The following is a 21,665-nucleotide window of genomic DNA, read 5'->3' on the forward strand; positions in this document are numbered from 1 at the left end:
CGGACACTTTGGCTTACCCAGGTGATCAACTGACACTTTGGGTTGGTAGGTGGGACCGTCCACCATCCGAAAGCATCACTAGTTGACGAGTTAGGAATGAGACTCAACAATCAACTGTTTTTTAAATTTGTGAGATGCTATCAAAGTCTTGACAGTCTTGCAACATCACTATGGCCGAATGGGAGGAGCGTAGGGGCTCCTTGGTCGTGCCCTACAGAAGCAAAAGTGACTGAAAAAGGTGCCCTAACAAGTTATATTAATTGAGTAGAAATGGGACTTCCTAGAGTCTAGAACACTTGGAAAAATGCAGGACCTCAAGGGCTGAGCCAGTGAAAGGATGTGCTGGATGGGAGTGGATGAACTGTCTCAGAAATATCCCACCTACTTGTGTGCAATGTCTCCCACACCTCCTAATGTTAGTCAGTACCTTGGCTGGCAGCTACATTCACTCAGAGGCCAAGCTCAAAATTCGAGTCCAACTTTCTCTGTGTCTGTAATGAAAAGTCGTGCCAAGTAAGGGGGTCCCAGGTGGCCTAATCTTACTTCTGCAAGATTTCTGAGAACGACAGCATGTGCAGTCAATACAGAGCTCACATCCTCTCTCTGCACTGTTTGCAGGGGTGGTTGGAGGGAGGAAAGAAAGAAAGGAAAGGCATACAACCAAGGCCATCAATGGGTTTTGGTTGTATTTTCCAAGGTGAGGGCAGTTGTTCCCCGGGGAGAAGAACAGCAGGCTGCAGTCTGTCTTTCCACTCTCTATGGGATTGTCCCTGCATGTGGACCATCCTCAACGACACAAACGATCTTTGGGCCATTTTAGAGAAGCACCCGCAAACCTAAACTGTAGGGTATGGCAGAGGGCTTGCTGTATTGTTCTCATTTGCAGCATATTGATATCCGACATGCCAAACCATGAGCACAGGTGCTGGGGATTTGACTCATTTCTTCAGTAATGGATGCTTGTTTTTTTCCCCCATGCACTAACATGTATGCTTTACCTGTACTGACTTTCATAACTTTAAGGTGGCTGGAAAAGTAGATGGAGGTCATACCTGTTCCAAGTGATCTTTAGACAACCATGATGTACAGCCAAACAAAGTGAATCTTGCAGCGTAATACCCATTGCCTCTGTCTGACTTTCTAGTATCCTACTGTTGTGGCATTCGGCTCTACACTCTGCATTTAACCTAAGTCTTAAAGGCTGTCCTCTTACACAAACATCTACTTCAAAGACCAACCTACTCTCAACCTAGCCCTCAAGTGACTATTCAAGGGCAGGTGCAAAGGTGCTTTTATGTAGTGCGTAGCCACTTCAAAGGTGGTTTGTGTGAACGTATCCTCATCCCCTGACCCTTGAGGGTCTGTACTTCACATGTATGCGATGTGTAAATAGATGAAGAGTTAGTCTCAATACAATTAAGAGCTATGGCATGCATGTACTTCCTTTTAGACAGTCAACATTTCCCCCAGTAATTTCCTGATATTATTCTGTAAACGTTTACCTTCATATACATAAAGCTTTTTTATGTATATGAGCATTAGTTGTTTTTACAGATTTCCAAAGAAAGGTAGAATTTCCCAGACTAAAACAAAAGCATGTAGCAAAGAACTACAAAACCTAAAGTATGTCATCACTAAATGGCTAGAAATGCATATTTGAAGTGCAATCACTTAACTCTGTGTTTGCATTTCATTTCGCTGTAAAAACTGGTAACACTCAAGAGGCGGAAAACCGCAAAGCTATGTCAGTAATTTATTTGTTGGCAAACAACTTTCACTGTTACAACAAATATTAGTTATGAGATCATTCAACTTGGAACCCATACAAAAAGAATAAATAATTAGCAATAATATTGTAATAATAATCATGATCATAATAATTTAAAAAAAGAACCATAAAACAAACCCAGTGCCACTTTATTTACTCCTGCCTAAAGCCAGCTTTCTTTCCTCTAAGCTCGTTTTTTGCTGTCTTTAAACCAATAAACAGATAAATAAATAATTTCTCTCTTGGGGACATGGAGGGGGCTTGTGGGATACATGTGCAAGCTACACTTCATACACTTATGAAATCTTCTCCTAAATAAGTAAACATTGGCTTTCCACATTGGACAGTGCCGCTGTGTGCAGAGCTTTCACATCTTCAGTACACAAACATGGTGTAATCATGGCATTTCACAGGTGAGACCCACTCTTTTTCAAATAGTGGAAATTCTCTTTTTTTTTTAAGTTTAGAGAATGACATTTATTATTCTCAGTATTCTTTTTTTCTGTACAATAAGTTCTAAACCAGCACAGCAAGGAAACGTCAATTAGTAAAATATTTGGCAATAGAGAGGATATGCTTCACAAACCATTCTCGTGTAACTCCAGATATCCATCTGCCTTAAGGAATGAAATGCTTTATTCAAGGAACAAATGAGATGAGTCCCACCTTCAGCAAAGACTAAAACGTAGCATTTCCATTTCATAACTGTGCCACTTCATTGTCCCTTTAGTTTTAAATCTACACAGTGGTAAAGTATATAGTAACAATTGATTTGCAAAATGTTAAGTGACAGTGGTGCTGCTATAAAAAGGACCAGAATGAAGTGTGCGCAGGGTATATGCGTATCGATTAAGGAGTGCTTAACTGTCTCTGTATGTACGAAAGAGTGACATGAAAGATTGTTCCTTGCTCGTTCTGCAGTCTACACATGACCAGAACATGTCATGACATTTCAGAACAGTTCCACACACAGAAGGTTTGCAACGTAAAAATCAAAAAATAAAAGACTTGGTCATATGCAACATTTGTATCTGTATCTGTATTCTGTACAATACATAGAAACAGTTTGTGATTTCTTTATAATCCTTTGATAACTGAAAACTTTTACAGAAGAAAGGAGAAGAAACGGAACCCATTCTTGTTTTTTTTTTCTTTTTTTCTTTTTAAATTCAGTCTGTTGTAATATGATCTTCCTTCTTTGTTTTCAGTGAAATACACAGTAGCCGCAGTCACTACAACTTGCAGGAATGTTACACCAGCCCAGACAAAACTTCAGTTTAGCAGATACGAACAGGAAGAGAATTCAGAACATCAGCGTGATATGGGTACAGTTCGGTTGCCCAGTAAAATAGTTTTCAGGGTGATCCGTAGTGAGGGCATATATCATACATCCTCCACTTGATTGGCAGGTAGTGGGGCGGAGCCTCTTTAAGGCCAGTTTATGTTGTGAACACCAGAGTTTAATATCCTGCTCTACCCTTTGGAGAGGTGGAAACGTTATCCCAGTACGTGTCTTTAAGAGTGAGACAGAGAGACAGACATACAAACAAACAGACAGGCAGCTCCACGCCCCTGTAGTGGTGGTATTGGAGACTATATGCTATGATCTGCTAGAGGTCCATATTGGGGAACTTGTAGGGCTTCAGTCAATTCAAGATTCAAAATTAAAGTAACAGGTAGGGTAAAATTACAGAATCCCTCCCCATTCCTCTCCTTTCCAGGTTGAATGTCCCATTTCTGTTCGATGTTCACAAAAAGTCTCTCAGAAACCGCCCTTTCAGTCTGCACCATTTATGACAATACATTCAGTCCCTGCTTCCATTTGACTGGCGATATCTCAACCATATTGTCATGAGCCATAGTTAATGTCACACACAGCACATCAGTCCAGGGTGGCGGGGCCAGCTCAGTCGACAACACAGAATGTTTTCATTGGAGGGTTGGAAGTGTGAGAGTAGGCTGGGGAGGGATAGAAGTCTCTTGATTGGCTCTATAGACTGGTGACCAGGTGAGAAGGGTCTATGGGCGGCTCCTCAGGCGACGAATCAGACTCCTCCTTGCTTCCGGACACCATGTACCCATCACTGCCACCACGGCCCATGTGGTAGTAGCTCTGGAGCTCGTGAAGGTGATTCCTGGAGCCTAAGTTTGGCATGCTCTTATAATAGACGTCATCCAGCTCTGGAGCAGTGGCACTCTTACAGGGCTGCAGTTCCCCGGAGCTGTCTTCCTCTCCGTCTGTTAAACCATTCATCTGCCCATCTGGAAGGTCCGTCAACACTGGCATGCTGGTGTAAAGTGAGTCTCTGTGGTTGGGCGAATGCGTGTGCTCGTCAGTGTGCTCGTTGGTCAGCAGGGGGAAGAAGCTCTCGCTGGTCTCCTGGGGAATGCGCCGTGGCCGAGCGAAGCTGTGGGGAGGTGGCGGAGGTGGGGGGTGGCTGTCTGGCGGAGGAGGCCGTGGCGGCAGGAGCGGCGCGTTGGACTCCTCTCTGATAATCTCCAAACCCAGGTTCTCCTCATGGGGGAAGGCTGCAGGGTTGTCCAGCACCATGGGGCAATTGTCCTCTTTACTGCTGCCCACACAGCCACCAACTCCACTGCTGCTGCTGCTGCTGCTGCCTCCTGCCATGCTCCCTGAAAGACCCAGGCAGGAATAATAGTTACAGCACTGCTCTGCTCATTTTAGAAAGGAGCAGTGTTTTTGCTCGTATGGTGACATGTGGTGGTGATTTTAACGTTCCACGGAAGAGATTCCAGCTTTAACTACTCAGTGTTTTCAATTAACATAATTTATCCATAAATAACAAATGTATTATAATTTTATGGTGAATCTCAGACACAGAAGACAGCTAAGAGGAGAGTGAGTATTGGACTTACATATGCCAGGTGGCCAGAAACACGACTCTTAGACAATGTTTCTCAGCATCTGCTGGACTGAAAATTATGGGACTGTACACTAGCAAGTTTGCCATTGATTTTGAAAGGTGACAATATTCCAGTGTTTTGTTCACAGGTGGTTTCAGCTGCCTCCAAGTGGCCAAAAAGTCAAGTATTGCAGGTTTAACATATTCATTTACAGCATCTGTGCATGTCAAAAAAACAACGCACGTAACAAAGCGCTAAACACTGTTCCTAGCGTTAGTAGTGAGTAGTGTGTCTATTGAGACAAAACCGTGTGTCTATCTAAATGTGTATTTTGAAAATCAAACCAGTCACCTCCATTGGCCATGCTGCTGTTGACCAGCTTGTTCATCAGGTTGTGATTGCGCTCAGTGGTGGCTCTCTCGTGGTTGTTGAGGTAGGACGGGATGTAATTGGAGGTCAGCTCCTTGAGGATCTTCTTCTCCAGGGTCGTCTCCTTGTGGTTGCTGTGGGTGCCGTAGCCGCCGGTACGGTCTAGAATCTGGACGCAGTCGCTCAAGTACTCACTGCTGGCCATGCTGTAGTTGTTGGCATGGTTACCATTCAGCGGGAGTGTATCCATAACACTGGAGTCTCTTGCGTTGTTCAGGATGCCCTCTGAGGAACAAAATTAATACAAAAAGTAATAATTATTAGGATTCTTAAATAAACTAAGTGGATTTCTCAGAAGAGAGATTTTAATTATTGTTTGATACCATCGTGTGTGCTGTGAATTGAGGATTAAAAAGTAGCACTGATATTTTTTGGAAAGAAAAATGCTTCAAGCATCCATAATTCATTTAAGAGAAACCTCAGAAGTACTTTCTTTTCTCAATTACTGCCAGCACTAGAGCAATACAAAGAGCAGTGTTAAGAGCTTCGCTACAAAATATGATAAATGTTTTGAAGTGATACTTAAAGTTATTACATTACAAGTGATTTTAAGGGCAAACCTATTGCAGCTCAATTCTAACTCAAATGTCAGTTTGCACATTTGATCCACAATAATTCAGATTCAATGTTTTTTTTATATTGTACATAAGTATATATTGTGTTCAAGGAAGGATTTTTTTAACAGCATTTTCTAGAAAAACCAAATAAATCCACTGTATTACATGGACTGACTGACTTATGATTTGAGTAAAAAAAGACTTTGGCGTGGCTGACAGCCAAACAACACTGCTGTTTGGATGTAGATTGGCCTGAAAAATGTTAGGCACAGTGCTTTGGAGGCAAGAAAAGAGAGAAGAAATTAATGTTATGGCAGAGTATTAATTTAGCCCATACTTGTGTCTCGGTAAGGTGCTAATGGACAGCATGAGGGAGAAGGGAGAAAAGAGACAGTCGTGAGTTCAAACTGCGAGAGAAGCAACTTTCGCCATCTACAAAATCAACAGTTGCACAGTAATTGGAGGGATGATAAAAAGGGGTTTAACAAAGAAACCCTGCCTCTCAAAATCAAAGTCAGTTGACTGACTGCTTTTCAAGGCCTTATCGTTAACTGGCAGCTATCATGTGGTTTATTATTCATTTAACATAGTGAAAACATAAAAAAACACCTCACAAATTACATTTAAAACATAGTTAACAGCATACGTGCACTAAGACAAGCGATACACAAGTCCCAACTGACACACACAAAATGACATTCAAAATGAAGCACACACTGTGTAAAATAGGACATTAACACAAAATAGTGCAAATATTTCATGGCTCCCAAGTAGCTTATAAAAGATACAGTAAAACTGCAGCCAGTAACGTATAGCATGCATCTATAGCATACAATAAATCAGCATGTGATCTTGTTATACTGTTTCGATAAATCATCAACAGAATTTCCTCTCTACATTTATGTGCTGCGAGAACTGCCCAGTGGGTGTCCTTTGTGTGAGATTATTGCAGTGTGATTGATCGCCTCACTTGGGAGCCATAATAAGGCGAGATCAGATATGCAGCCAAAAAGTTTACCACGGTAGCAAACATTTTTAAATGAAATAACCATGCAAAATAAATTCAATTTAAACTCTACGCTAACTTTCCAAATGCTGTACGTTTATAATAGGAACATCAGGCACACCTTGGGTGTTGTACATGCCCACAGCTGGGTTGTTATAGACTGCCGAGTCCCCCAGGAGAGTGTTATAAGGATTGTTAGTACCATGGGGACGAAGGAGAGCATTAGTTATAAGATGATTAGCCATGGCTCCTGGTACAGACAGATAGAGAAAGAGAGAGGAAGAGCAAACAGCCAAGTCGAGAGAAGGAAGAGAGAGGAAAAGCAACAGCCAAGTCAAGAGAGAAAAAGAAGAGAGAAGCACTCAAGGGGAAAAAAAAGGGCAGAGATAGAAGGGGTGAAGGAGAGAGCATGTAGACGTCGCAGAGTGGAAGTAAGCGAGAAGGAGAGAGGAGAAGGGAGAGTGAGATGGAAAGTGAGTGTGTGGAAGAAAGAGGGAGAGAAGAGGACAAGTAAATCAAACAAGCAAACATAGTTCGAGGTGAAAGCCAAGAAAAAGCTTGACAAGTCATTCTTGCAGCCGCTGCGTTCAGGCCAAGGGAGGGGACGAGACAGAGAGAGAGAGAGAGAGAGAGGGAGACAGCGAGAGAGAGAGACAAAGAGAGAGTAGCATAGCTTGGAGAAGATTGTGCTGCAGTTCAATACGCTTGAGCAGAGTAGCATGACTACAGGATAGTTAATGAGGGCCACACAAAAAGGTGTTCTCAGTGCATTTTCATCCCTAGGTGGGAGACAGATCTTGTGCACATAAAGACACTGCAGAAAAAACAGAAGACGAATGAACATGACAGCTCCTATGCATTCATCCTTGTGTTGTACTCTCCACTGTGTCAAACACACTAACTCCAGCACTATGCCTATAGTACTAAGTATTTCATGTAGCTTAAAAACACAAGTTACATGGATATCTGTGGTGCCATGTTTTTTTTTGCTAAGAGGAACAGGTGTTCAGCTAAAAGAATATACCACATTTTACTCATCTACCTCCTCAACCTAAGGTTTGAAGATATCACAGTTCAGTTCATATTATTAAACTTTTCACTTGTACTATTTCAGAACAGGATGTTGGCCAGCAGCCTGAACTTGGCAGACAGAATATAGTTCCAGGTAGAATAAATAAGAAATAATGGAGACAGTGGGATGTGGCCGAATAATGAATCATTTTCTGGGCATCAGCGTAGATTCTCTATTAAAAAAAAAAAAAAAAAAAAAGGATTTTATGCATCATAATGGATCTTTGCTGATACTGAATATGCTGAATTTTTTTCCCCCAACTCATTTTGGCCAGTTTCCAATGCTGATACGTATACATGCACTTTTCCCCCTCAATTTTATTCCCCCACTTAATTGCAGAGAACATCAAGTCTCTCTTGGAGTGCAATTAACATAATTATGCTTTTTTTGTGATGGCCCATTGGCAGATGCAGAAATACAAGGCTTTTCAAATGTTTATTTTAAAACTCAGGTAGGCACAAAACAATGCTTTAGATTCAGACCACTAAATTATTTTTTTTAGTTGGTGAAAGAAACAATATAAAATAAATATGTTAGTGTGACCAAGCAGCTGATTTGCACCCATAGTCCCAACTTGACAAAAAACAGACAAAATAAATAATAATTATTAGACATATTAATGTCTTAAAATGCACTTAAAATTAAAATGACCACATTCACGTCTCCAATTCTCTCTCCTCAAATTTCAACAAGTCCATCTCCTATCAGAACATCCAATTTATTCCACCCCATCCTTATTCTCTAAGCCACAGTATGTAGTCATTTGAAATCTACTGGCTAAGTAGCTCTCTGCAGCACACTTTAAAGTGTGAGGGAGGAAGGCAGGGAGGAGGTGGGGGTGTCTTAAGCCCTGCCTCACTAAGTGTGTGATAATTCAGGCGCTGACACACACCGTGTCTGCTTTAGCATCAATCTGTCATGCTAACAGCTTATTAGTGGCCTGAAGGAAGTGAGGGCCACACCTCGACTTAGGGACTAACAAATGGCAGTATATGTGTATGTGCGCGTTCGAGTGCATTCCGCCGCATGTGTGTGTGTGTGACAAAATGTCCGGCCGTTTGGGTGTCTATGTCCTCATTACCCTCGCCTTCAGACAGCTATGCTCATGGAGTCCATTCTTGCAGTGGCTTACTCTGAAGGGACAGCTCAGAATACAGTGGGAATACAGTGACCTGAGCCTAATGTTCCTTTAAAAGCATCGGGAACTACAGTAGCCTTCATGTAATGAATCAGAACGTATAGATTCTCTGGTGAAAAACGCTGCAAAACACACATTTCTAGTGCTGTTTTAGAAGCAGTAACTTTACCTGAAGTGACACACAACTCCATTCAGCTAATAATAAAGCATTTATCTAGAGCAACTCTGCATATGTTATAGTTTAATAATCAAGGGACCACGGGTGCTCAGCTCAAGACTTGCACACATACTTTAACTTAAAGGATTTATCCCCCTCACATGCTTCAAAAGATGACTATTGTCTAAAGCGGTATAGAAACCCTGTTACACAGTCGGCTCTACACTCTGTAGATTTATAATGGGACCACAAACCGGTTGATGCTTCAGTTTTGACAAGAGTCCGCTCATAACTCTCCCTCCTGTAATGCCATCCTTTGAAGCAGCGCGCAAGTAGTAAGTGATATTTACACTCTACTCTGCTAATCTTCCTCTCTACGAGAACACGGCACCATTATCAGAAGTTTGGACTCCTACCACTTTACTAAATGACAGCGTATGCTGTCTGAGCCTCCCGCTATTAATAAAGTAGATATGGTGACAGTGATGAGGATGCAAATGGTAGGTATCCCGTGGTTACCTCTGTTGAGCGTGGCAGAGCTGTTGATGTCTCCAGTGATGAAGGAAGATTCCTGTTTCCTCACAGTGTCATTCCACATCCGCCTGATACGACTCTATACACAGGAGAGGAGAAGCGAGAGAGAAAGAGAAAGAGAGGGAAAATGAGGGAGAGATGGTGTGGACAGAGACAGAGGAGTGGCAGTAATGAAGGGGAAAAGAAATAAAGGGAAGGAACAGGGAGAAGTCGAGGGAGGGGACGACAAATTAGGGAAATAATTATGGTAAGAAACATAATATATGGTGGTATGATGTGCAAAAGAAGGGCAAATTAGTGCAGGAGAGGCAGTAAAGGAAAAGGCAAAGCAACGACCAGTGAGGGAGAAGCAGGTGGGGAAAAATAATCACCCGTCAATGCCATTTATGCTCCATCTACCTGTGTGTCAGCATCAATATCTGAAGGTGTAAGTCAGGGTTTGGGCTATCTCACTTTCAACACAAAATCCGCATTTTAAGTCTGCACAGACTATATAAAACATTCTACCTTTCACATTAAAGGTCCCATATTATGCTTATGTTCAGGTTCATGCTTTTATTTGTGGGTTGTTACTAGACAATGTTTATATGATTTGATGTTCAAAAAACATAAAATTTTTCTCATACCGTCCATTGCTGCAACACCACTGTTCACCCTCTGTCTGAACGCTCTCTTTTAGTTCCTGTCTCTTTAAGGCCCCCCTCCCTAAAAGTCTGCTCTGATTGGTCAGCTCTAAAAAAAAGACATGGATATCTACACTATGGGACCTTTAAACGTTGTTTTTGTTTTGTTACATCTGCCTTAAATTAAATTAAAAACTCTAAATTTAAGTTGAAAGTGATCAGCGATAACCCAAAACCCTCATGGCGTGCTCCGGCCTCACCTGCGAGTCTGCTGTGCTGTAGCGTCCAGGTGTGCAGGCAGGTAAGCTCACCTGTGAGCCTGTGGAGTAGCGGCCGGGGGTCCGTGACGTTGTGGTCTTACTGGAGGAGGAGATGGACGTCTCCACGCTCTTGCCGCTGCAGCAGTGAGTACGCAGACATTTGCCGTACTCTTTACGCACCTGGGCGGGTGGGAGACGGAGAGGGTTACGCACACGCACACTATGCACATATATAACACACATGAAGGAGGGGGAATTGACTGATGTTCCACTTTAACAAGCACATATTGAGGCATATTTTTAGGATGACATACCCGGAAAGGAACAGACTGGAAGGGCTTAACTTGATAGAGTGTCCCTGCTAACTTCTTCTTCTACTCAGATTCCTTGTGCAAACACTAACTCCATAAAAATTTAGACATTAAAGGATTAACTTCATAAACTTTCCCCCCCATCAGCATCCACCCCGATGTTATTGCTGCCACATATCCATCTGAAACGGACATACTCCTCCGGGAGACATATGATGCACTTGTACACACAGAACATCTGCATTTAGATCCCAATCAAGTTAGAACAAATAGGACTGTAATTGCTTTTTAACAAGCTTGTTGGACTTGCAGACGTGTATTGCCACATGCTCTGTTTGAACAGCTGTGTGGTGAGTTGCTTCATGCATCTTGGGAGAAACCATGTTGGGCCGCAGCCAAGGAAAACCTCAGCGCTGTTCTGAGGACACATCTCTCAGGATACCCGATCCCGTGGCCTAACACATACCTAAGAACACTGCACACACACATACACACACAGAGCACTTGTTTACTGGTCGAACACTTAAAACTAAAAACTCTCCGCGGGACTGCAGCCAGATGAGTGTATTAAGCATTTGATGAATTTTCTTTCCAGATCCTACTCCTCTTCTGCACTCCCAGGCACTGACAGCGTGTGGGAGACTTTGTAAAAATATCCTTGGATGTGTAGGCTCTTCCTGGAAGCCATTCATGTAATGCAAATATGAAAAGTGGAACATATGTGCTCACAAAATGCCTCTAATCCTTCAGGCCAACCAAACCCAAAACACATCTAAAGGGGTTGCAAATGGAACTGTGTTCACAGAGACATCACAGCGATCATCACAACCTCGGTCACTTAGACTGCAAAACAGACGTGTATTCTCTCTGCATGTGTTCAAGATATAAAACAATTCGAGCAAAATATTATCACAATTTTGAACAAGCTATTTCAGGCCTGATGACCCAGCCCGATGATGAAAAACTATCTTTCCTGTCGGGGTAAGACAGAAACCTTGTAAGACTAGCAGCTTGGTTTGCTACCTGCTGAGGGAGGTAGTGGGAATAAAAAAGTGAGCGAGTTGAGCAGCCAGTAGGGTTATTGAATGACCAATCAAACCTGTGACAGCTCGGCAGATATTTTTGGTGTCCCTGCTGATCAATGCTAGCGTGCGTGTGTGTGTGTGTGTCTGTGTGAGATTGTGTTTGTCTGCCCGTCACGCTGTCTGTCTATTTCTGTCCGGCTTTGTCTCGGTTCGTCTCCCTCACCTTCTTCTGCAGTATGCAGTGGAAGATGAAGATGAACATGCCCTGCAGGGAGTTGAAGATAGTGAAAAGGTAGGCCATGATGACGGTGCTCTCGTTGATGTACATCAGGCCGAAAGCCCAAGTCAGGCCCAGCAGACACAGCAGGGCTATGGCCCCGATCACCCAAGACCTACAGAGAAGGGAATAATGCTTAATTAATTACTGCACAAAATAAAATCTGACAAAGGAACTTTGAGGAAACAGATTACCTCAAAATTAACTGAAGTAATATAAAAATTTTAAAACATTTTAGCTCGTACTACTTAAATTTAATAGTCTACTTTACTTGGTAATTATGAGGCAATTGTTTTCCTGACTTTTGAATGTAAACAAAACTAAGTAATGAAAAAAATGAAATAAGACTAAAACTAAATAAGAAAGATAATCTGTAATAGAACCTAAAACTGAAGTGAAACAATATTGGTCTGTATACAAAGTAAAAGAGTATGAAAAACTCTTGTTCGTTGTACGAGCTAGAAAGTTGTAACAACTTAAAATAAGTAAACTTTACTTTATTAATTTTGAGGTTATCAGTTTGTTTGATTGTTTTTTAAGTAAAGTCACTTTGTCAGATTTTACAGTGTGTGAAATGCACTCTGAAAACGAACTGAAAGTAAACTAATTTGACATCTAAAAGCAAAAACTAAAAGAAAAGAAAAACTAATTGAAAATCCAAACTTTCATAACCTTGGCTATGTCACAAAAAATGTACAGTCTATAATATTGGTTTCATTGTAAGCAGGATAAGACTCTTGTCTCATTCCCTAGATCAGAAAAAGCTATTCAGGCAAGTTTGGTGCACGTGGGACCGAGAGGAGGGAAAAAAGGGTTAGAGAGGGTTCATTCCGAATCCCAACGCTGTGGGAGTGGGATGGAGAAAACAGTGGGAGGTTTTTGCCTAAAAGAGTTATACTCTTACGGAAAGGGCGAGAGAATAGAGAGAGAGTGGATTTGCTCGCTTAGATATCATCTCAAGAGAGGGAGTGGAGGTTATAAGCCAGCTGACGTCAGCCACTTGTCTCGAGAAAGTCGAGCAGTCGAGACTTTTTTTCTCCCAAAGTTACAACCAAACGCTCGCTCTGCCCATGCACTTGGGCACAGTGTAAAAGACGTTTTCACAGGCAAAAGTGGACACTGAAGTCTGTTAGTGCAATTGTGACTATAAGAATTTAATGGAATTAAATCTAATAAAAGTTTCCGAGGCTGTGAACCTCCATCTCAAATAAAGCCCATGCAGAAGAGCGTCATAAAGGCCAAATGTCAGAGGAAGTTGGTCGTGTCGAGGCATGTGTGTGCATTGTAAGTCCTCCCCTGAGCGCGTGCGTGTGATTTGCACGTGGCTCCGCTGGGCAGTAAGTAGAGGGACATTACTGCCATTATAAATGACATTTCCCACTAAAGGTCACAGTTTCGGGGTCTGCCACAGCCGCGAAGATGGCTGTTAATTTGATTGGCTGACTGGGCAGTGATCACCTCTCATGTGAGGGATGGAGATGAAGAAATGAGGTAAGGTAGGAAAGGGGAGAGAGAAAAACAGAGAGGGGGAGATATTAGGAGAGTCAGGAGGAAGGAAGAGAGAAAGAGGAGGAGAGTAAGTGAGTGAGACTGAGGTGATTGATTCGATGTTGCCCTCTGTGGCACCATTCAGGCGAGACAGAACCTCCAATAAAGCTCGTCTGACGACCCTCTTCAATAAAGGGTACACTCATCCCTCTTTTTTCCATCCCTTCATTCCACCTCTTCCTCCAGTGCTCCCTTGAGTCATGGTTTCTCTCTCAGCTCTGTTTCCCCTCATTCACATCTCACCATTCTAATATTTCAACAGCACATTAAGTCTGTAGGTCACAGGGGCTCACAAATCACACATCAACAAGTAATCCATTTTACAAGGCAGGTTAATGGTTAATTGAGGGATATGCACAGACTCTCAGCAGATTTCTACGGACAAACAGGACAACAAGCAAACCAATCAAAATGTCTCAGCGGACAAAAGGCATCATGATTGGAGAGCGGCCTTACCAGAGCCAATCCACAACAAAGACAACTTGTGATGGCAAAGAAAACAAAAGGAAGAAAAATAATAAGACAAAAAGGGCATGATGATGATTAACAAGTAAATGAACCACTTTAAGACATGACTAATGAAGTGAAATAGATTTAAATCTATTCAGCCCTCAGTATGCTCAGAAACAAGAAGGAAAGTGATTAAAAAGGGGGGAAAACATCCAAAAGCATCACATTTCTAAACCGTTTTTTGATTTTTTCATCTTTCCTCAGACTTTTTGATTACGTTCCCATGAACGGCACTGAAGCAAAGATCAGCTGGTTTTCGTATTCATGTCTGAAACGCTCCCCACTCGAAATCCGACTTAAAACTGCTGTCATCAAAGATACATTGGCAGTAATATTTAAATGATAAATCACACGAGTTAGCCGTTTTGTGTTTTACATTATGAATTCTGAGCCGCACCTCAGTAAGGCGCTGAGCTCCGAGCCATGGCATATTGTTTGAATTAGACTGAGCCTTTTGTCTTTGGCTGCATTAGAATGACACCATAACACAATCCTGACTAGTTAGCCTAGTAGACAGCATTTCAATGCTCAGTGGAAATGAAGTCATATTTCAGTGACATTCTCTGAGGGTGATATGAGTAATAATGACACGACTGGGAATAACATAAATTCAATGAGATGGGTCTTAAAATGATGTAAGACGAAGGTCAAACGCTTCATGTGAACTGCTAACTCACCAAAAGAGGCTGATGGACATGGTGCGACATTTGGGGAATAAACTTTACCCACTCTCAAGTCTGTAAGGTAAATGTGAAGTTGAAGCATGCAGCTCATTATCTTAGCTTAGCATGAGGACTGGAATCAGCTAGCCTGGCTAATCTAAAGCTCACAGTTAACACATATTATCTTGTTCTTTATTCATTCGTCCACCTTAAAAAGTTTTTCTCTTCTTAATGTCAGAATTCTGACTTTAAACTCAAAATTCTGTGTTACTTGGTGAGCTTTCGAGTTTTTTTGCTAAGCTAAGCTAACAGGCTGTTGGCTCCAGCTGCATAGTGAACTGACAGTCATGAGAGTGCCATCAATCTTCTGATTTATGTTTTATGTTTTGATTGGTGGGTTTCCCATAATTATTCCATAAACTTACTCCGCACACACAGGCATGCGTAATCACACTCGCTTTCCAAACCATGCCGGTGTGATGGCAGCGACTGTATGCACACATGTACTCACTTGATGTTGTCCAGACATCCAGAGTCTGGTTTGAGAATGGCCGTATGATGGAACATCTTATAAAGAGCGATACCGAGGAAGATTACATTCAGCTGAAATACACACACACACAGACACACACACACACATATACAAGTTAATATTCTGCAGCAACAAGCCTAATTAAAGACACAATGTCACCACAACAATTCACTCGCACACAGTGCATATCATTTCATTTTCCCTTCCAGCAGTAATTGGCTTGGGGACACAGTATCAGCCCACAATCAACCGCCCTTTATGTGCTTAAAATACAGCAGCTTGAGCAACGGGGAAAATACAGCAGTCATTACACCCATTGAGGATCACTGTTACAATAGAAATCCAATTCTCACGGATGCTGTCTGTTCTATTGGCCTGGTAATGCATAGATAGGGTGGTATAATGATGACTGTCTGGACTGTTGTGCTGGGTTTCCGAGGCTGTGTATGTTACCAGTGGGCATAGAGTCATAACAGAGCAGTCCCACCTGCACCACTCCCACTCACTGCCCCAGTTAGATCCCTGATAGCCTGCCTGACATTTCTTAAATGAGTGCAGAGCATCAGTGTTCATGCTGACATTCACCTAATTAAGAACACCATTCTCTCCTTCCCAAACACTTCTCTTTATGTTTTTTTTTTCCCAGTGTGTCTGCCTAGTTGTCTAACTCTATTCCTGCCTCTGTTGTTCAAGGTATGCTCCTCGCAACAGTTTCATTCATTGACGTTGTTCATTGACTGTGTTTCCCTTTATACCGTGTAATTGGGCTGCATTGTGATGAATTAGCAAGCCCGGGAGGGAGTACAGTGCCTGGATCATCAAATAACTTAAGAGCCAACATAACTTTGTTGAGTTGTTATCTGCGGTCTGTGCTCTATAGCCCTGTGTCCACCACAACTTCCCCTTGAGACTGGTAACCACTGGAATATCGGCTGGGACCAGGGTCTAAATTAAGTTCTGGGAACATTATTTTACCCCACCTAAAAGTCCCTGCTGGGGGGTGGGGGGGTAGTATTTTCCAAAAGTACGGGAACTTTGGCTTATAGGCTGAACATTTGTGATCGGTTGAGTAATCGCAGCATTTCCATTTCAGCCACCACTTCTAAAAATCTGCAGCTGCCAGTCATTTCACGCTCCATCTCAGCTTTAGCTTGTAAAATCTTTTTGCTGACTTTTTCCATACGTCAGCGGATTTACTTGTCTGATCTTCATGGGTGTTTAGACCGTCATGGAAACACGGTTTGATTTATACAGTATATACATGTTTTGTTATATTTAACATATTTAACATATTTGTCCATGGATTAATTCAAAGTTTAAACATGCAACATTTTAAAATGTTAGTTTAAACATTCAAAAATTAACCACAATGGGCTATGTATTGTGTATATACTAAAAATAATAATAATAATAATGTTTTCCCTTTTGCTGATATAAAAAGGACTGTGGATATTGTACGCCTCGACTGTTATGGCAATTTTTAATTAATGAGTTGCTGTACTTGATCATGAACACACCTCCAACACAGCTGTGGACTATCATGCTATTACGGGCAGATGCAGATGTGCCAATGCAGATGTGAACAATGTGTGGGATTGACTATATTCCGCAGTGTAAACTCAGGCAACAACAGGCTCAGGAAACCTTTTGTTTTTTCCTTTTGGACTAAAAGTTCCAAGTGGAAATGTCACTTATGTCCTAAAATGTCCAGTTTGTTGGAATATTTGCCCACATGAGAGTTAATCCATGAGCGGGAAATTTGCCACATAAAATTCCATCTTCCTTCCACTTCCACTGTTGAGGAGCTCAGGCAAACATTGTAAAAGATTAACGAACACCTTAACGCAACCCGTCGTTCCTGCACAAACACGTGACAGCCAGTCGACCCTGTAACATGTAATGGTATGTCAAGTGTGTGGGAGCATGCATGTATGTGTATCTTACCATAATGATGAGTGTGGCAGGGCCTATGAAGCTCCAGATGAAGTAGGTGTCCAATCGCAGCCAGCACCTAAAGAGACAAAGAGAAAGCAAGAGAGAAAAGAGAGAGAGTGAGGACGAGGGAGAAAGACATCACGCATGAGAAACAGAGTGAAGAAGAACAGGAGAGGAGAGATGCATAGGGATTAAAAACATGCCTCAGTCTCAGATGGATGTAGGGTAGCAAGGATATACCATCAGAGGACAGGGCATGCATCATAGTTACACACACACACACACACACACACATATATACACGTACAAATGACATAAGGAGGAAAAAAAGCAGCACATTACATGACATACAGTACATCAAATGCATCCTGACAGAGGGAGGACAAAAGGAATTGGGTAGGGTGAAAATGTGAAAGAGATGAAGAACAGTAAGGAAGGTGTGGCAGGGTGAAGGAAACAGACTTTACGCAGACCTCAAACATACATCACACACAGAGGGGAGACGGCGAGGGATGAGCACCTGTGATAAATAAACCTTTACTTCCCCCTTAGGGCACAGATATATGACGTGGCCACATCCAACTCACAAAAATATGACATGACTGTGTTCATTTGAATACTGACTTATCGATGCAGCCTTCATACCGCGCTATTTATGGAGTCTGGGAATGGCTGTGGTGAGGTTAAAGGAGAGAGAGCAGGGACAGACACACACACACACACACACACACACACACACACACACACACACACACACACACACACACACACACACACACACGCATACACACAAACATGCACCTACACACACACATTCATTTCTGACCACAACTATAGCATCGGTAGTAAAAGATCTACTGCTGTATGCTACATTATATTAGCCCAACCATCTTCACTCATCAATTGCAGCAAGCAGGAGAGTAAAAAAAAAAAAAACCCCCGGATGCCCTCCACTGAGGTCAGACCCGACGGGTTGCAGCAAAAAAGGTGCCAGAGAAAAACCGCTGGAGCAAAATGGCCGACTGATTCATGACCAGCTGCTTTTGAATTATTAATCTTTCAATTTCCACCACATTAGAGAGCCCTCCATTATGGGTCCCCGCCTGTGTCACTGTATCCACCATTAGGGTCCTTTGCTAAGTCATAGCAACCTTCATTACGGGAGGTGAATGAGAGTCAGTGCCACTGGCTAATATGGGGAGAGAATGGGGAGCATTATGTGACAAGGTGACACAGCAGGGATGGCAGATGATATTTCCAGAGGTTTCGTCTCAATGTGTTATGTCAAACATGATAAGCGGTGCCATTTTCAAGGCTGGACTGATGAATGAGTCATGTAACTTATTTTCAGCTTTTAATGAAATGTACTTTGCCGGTAAAAATACATAACGACATTAAAAGCAGACGCATCGAATGTTTGGGTGAAATATTTTTTTAAATTACGAGAAAATATTTTCCACACTCTCAATGATTTAAAGGGTAACTCCACCAGTTTTACAGTGTGTACAAGTGTGTTTTTTCAGGTCTTGGGGGAGTACTATATAATTATACTATATTATATATACTATACTACTATATATACTTTTATATACTATATATGACAAAAAAAAAGATAAGTCTTTTGAGGCTCCAGTGATGTCATTCTGTCACTAAGTTGCATTGTGGGTAATGTAGGAACCAGGTTTTGAATGCATGGAATAAAAAAGGCGACATCTCTAAGTCCAACAGTGTTACTAAATTACCGACAATGCAACTTAGCCACTGAGTGACATCACTGGTGGGGCAATTTATCGGATTATATGCAGCTTCCTCTGAAGCCACAAAAGGCTTTATGCTACCTTTTTCACACACGCACACACAGTAGTACTCCCCGAGCCCTGTAAACACACTATAATGTGTAGAATTGTCGGAGGTACAGTTTGTGTTATAGGCTCTATGTTATTCTCCCAAAACGTATTACTTTATTTTGCATTTATCTTCAAACCATCGCTATTGTCTCCTCCTCTGTTCTCTAATGGCATGCGGTCTGATAATTCATCCAGAGCTCGGCATTCAGACTCTCATGTTTTAATGATCATCTCACGATGAAATATTGATCTAAGTGGCATAGGATTGGTGTGGCTTGACGGTTAAACAGTGCTAAATTCAACCCTTTTCCCTGTCTTCAGGCCTCTACCAGCTGATGTGTCGCTAGTGGAAAGCTGTGAGCTCTGAACTACAAAAGGCCCCAAGAGCAGCGGAGACCATGAACGTTTGAGCGCGTGAATCATTTAACAGCCCTATAGCTTCCTGTCATTTCTCGCTTACTATATAGAGCAGCTCATTTATAAGCAATTGAGGGAAGAAAGATATTTCTAATACCATTTTTTAAATGCAACGTCCACATTGTTAATGCCTTCTATAGTCCTTATGATTTCATACAGGCACAGAATAGAGGTCACGGGCATGTATAGGTCACCATATACAATTTATGCTCATTATGCACATAATATGCATTACGCACTCCATGAATAAAACGTGGGTTCTTTTCAGGGTCCCTGCATGAATGGAGTGGACGGGTCAGGCGTGTGTAAGTGTTACTATTATGCCGACTCTGATGTATTTGTAGGTGGTCTACTATACAAATACTGCATATGATTGATATGCTGGCTGCCGCTTCTTGGATTCGCCCTGTGTCTCGGGTTGCACAAGTCAAGCATGCATTAATACATTACCATGTGCTCTTAATGTATGTCCTCATCCCACTCACTGCTCTGCACTTCCTTCAGGGAGGCCAGCTTTTTCTTAGCACGCGCAAGTGCAAGCCAGCATGGACGTGCGCATACCCTGACAGACTACTCCATCCCTCACACTCTCACACTTAAAACCACTCCTTTTCTCCCTCAATCTGCTCCACTGTGCACCCCCTCCTTCTATCCCGCCTGTTAAATCCTTCCATATTCACACATTGTCGCTGCTGTGCTCACGCAGGCACTCTGTGGTGCATCCCCCCCTGCTTGTCCCCATACTTCCCCCCTCTTCCTTCTTCTCTGCCTCTCTAAACCTCTCTGTATTGACGCCTCAGAAGTGCCACAGCTTGTAGAGGCCACTGTGGCAGACGCAGCCAAAATGACAGCAGGCACTCCAGCCTCCCACCCTTCCTCCCTCACCCCATCATCCATCCTTCCTTCGCGCTACGCTCCCCTCTACCAGCCCTCTGTCCTTACACTCGGTCGGTGCCGTAGCTCCTGTAGTCCACTGCGGCGGAAACGGCCACTATGACAGCAGGCACTCCATATCCTGCCAGGTAGAAGTACTTAGTCCTAGAGTGCTCGCTCTCGAACACCTCAACCAGCATGATGTAGAGCTGCACTCCTTCCAGGAACATCCAGGTGAAGGCTGCCAAGAAGAAGAAATGGAGCAAGGCCGCGAAGACTGCACAGGCAATCTGGTGTGGGAAAGAAAAGATGGAGAGGATTTGAAAATACAGTAACACTGCAGATAGTAATGCTCAGGAAATATTTAATCGGCTGGACAGTTGCACTGATGAGTTAGAGAGTGGAAGAAAGACACAAACACTGCAGGCAATAAGGGTATGAGTCAGAGTTAGAAGTAATCATTTATCATATTCACATAAGGAAGGAAATGTGAGGGATTAAAAATTGTTCTGCCAATACTGGAATAGACTGGAGAGGCAGAGGATACAGCAAATATAAATAGAGAGAACTCACAATCATAGTATACTAAAGCAGCAATTACAGCCGATGAAACGCCTCAAAATCACTTCAAGATAGCAATATTAGTCGAGCCTCCTTCACACTTTCACCCCACGTCTACATTCTACAAGTCATCGGAGAAGATAAACGAGAAAATATAAGTGACAAGCTGGTGCGGCAGCCTACGCTGATTGACCACATTTCAAACAGAAGTAGCAAAGCACTTTCAAATAGGAGCCGAGAGAAAAGGGGGGGATGGGGGAGTTGGGGAGGAGGGCGAATGACTTGGCAACACTTGAAAATACAATATGATTTCTGTCAATGCCAAGGATGAACAAAAATGAGTGGAAGCGCCGCAAAAATGACTCAGCAGATTGGTACGAAAGAGACAAAGCGAACATAAAATTTGACACATTTAAAAGCTCAGAAAAAGCCGGCAGCAGCATCGGTTTAGATACTGAATAGTTTGGGAAGAATTACAGCTTTTTGTGCCATTACTAGAGCTGAGCTGCATGTTTGAAGCAAAACTATATCAGCAAAATATTGTACAAGCTCTTCACTGGGTTTCTTGTGAAATGGCAGCTATCAAACACTCTTTGAAGACCACATCTACAGTGCGATATGGGGAAATTCAAATGCATTCACAATGCTTCACGGTTAGACTCGTAAACAGACTAAATGCTTTCTGATGTGTTATATAAACAGTCAAAACATAACAAATGTGAGTTTTATGAATCTTACTGATGCTCTTGAGAAGTCAT

The 21,665-nt window shown here is 42.3% G+C and overlaps 1 protein-coding gene across 7 annotated transcripts in view; it reads right to left on the reverse strand.

The window, feature by feature from the left end:
• Positions 1 to 1,740: 1,740 nt before the first annotated feature.
• Positions 1,741 to 21,665, reverse strand: part of adgrl3.1 (adhesion G protein-coupled receptor L3.1) — a 125,986-nt gene continuing 106,061 nt past the window's right edge. Inside the window, exons 17-26 of one of the 7 annotated variants that reach the window (XM_084340783.1) lie at positions 20,416 to 20,636; positions 17,219 to 17,285; positions 15,254 to 15,345; positions 11,969 to 12,137; positions 10,461 to 10,589; positions 9,512 to 9,605; positions 6,747 to 6,875; positions 5,957 to 5,974; positions 4,985 to 5,287; positions 1,741 to 4,402 (exon numbers count right to left, since the gene is read on the reverse strand). In XM_084340783.1, the coding sequence (XP_084196909.1) occupies positions 3,759 to 4,402; positions 4,985 to 5,287; positions 5,957 to 5,974; positions 6,747 to 6,875; positions 9,512 to 9,605; positions 10,461 to 10,589; positions 11,969 to 12,137; positions 15,254 to 15,345; positions 17,219 to 17,285; positions 20,416 to 20,636 (1,866 nt within the window). In that variant the 3' untranslated portion in view covers positions 1,741 to 3,758. Of the gene's footprint in view, positions 4,403 to 4,984; positions 5,288 to 5,956; positions 5,975 to 6,746; positions 6,876 to 9,511; positions 9,606 to 10,409; positions 10,590 to 11,968; positions 12,138 to 15,253; positions 15,346 to 17,218; positions 17,286 to 20,415; positions 20,637 to 21,665 lie in introns of all 7 variants that reach the window. The other 6 variants (XM_084340784.1, XM_084340782.1, XM_084340787.1 and 3 more) reach the window with 6 other exon arrangements.

Source organism: Pagrus pagrus (genome assembly GCF_965226575.1).
Source record: "Pagrus pagrus genome assembly, chromosome: 2".
Taxonomy (NCBI): Eukaryota; Metazoa; Chordata; class Actinopteri; order Spariformes; family Sparidae; genus Pagrus; species Pagrus pagrus.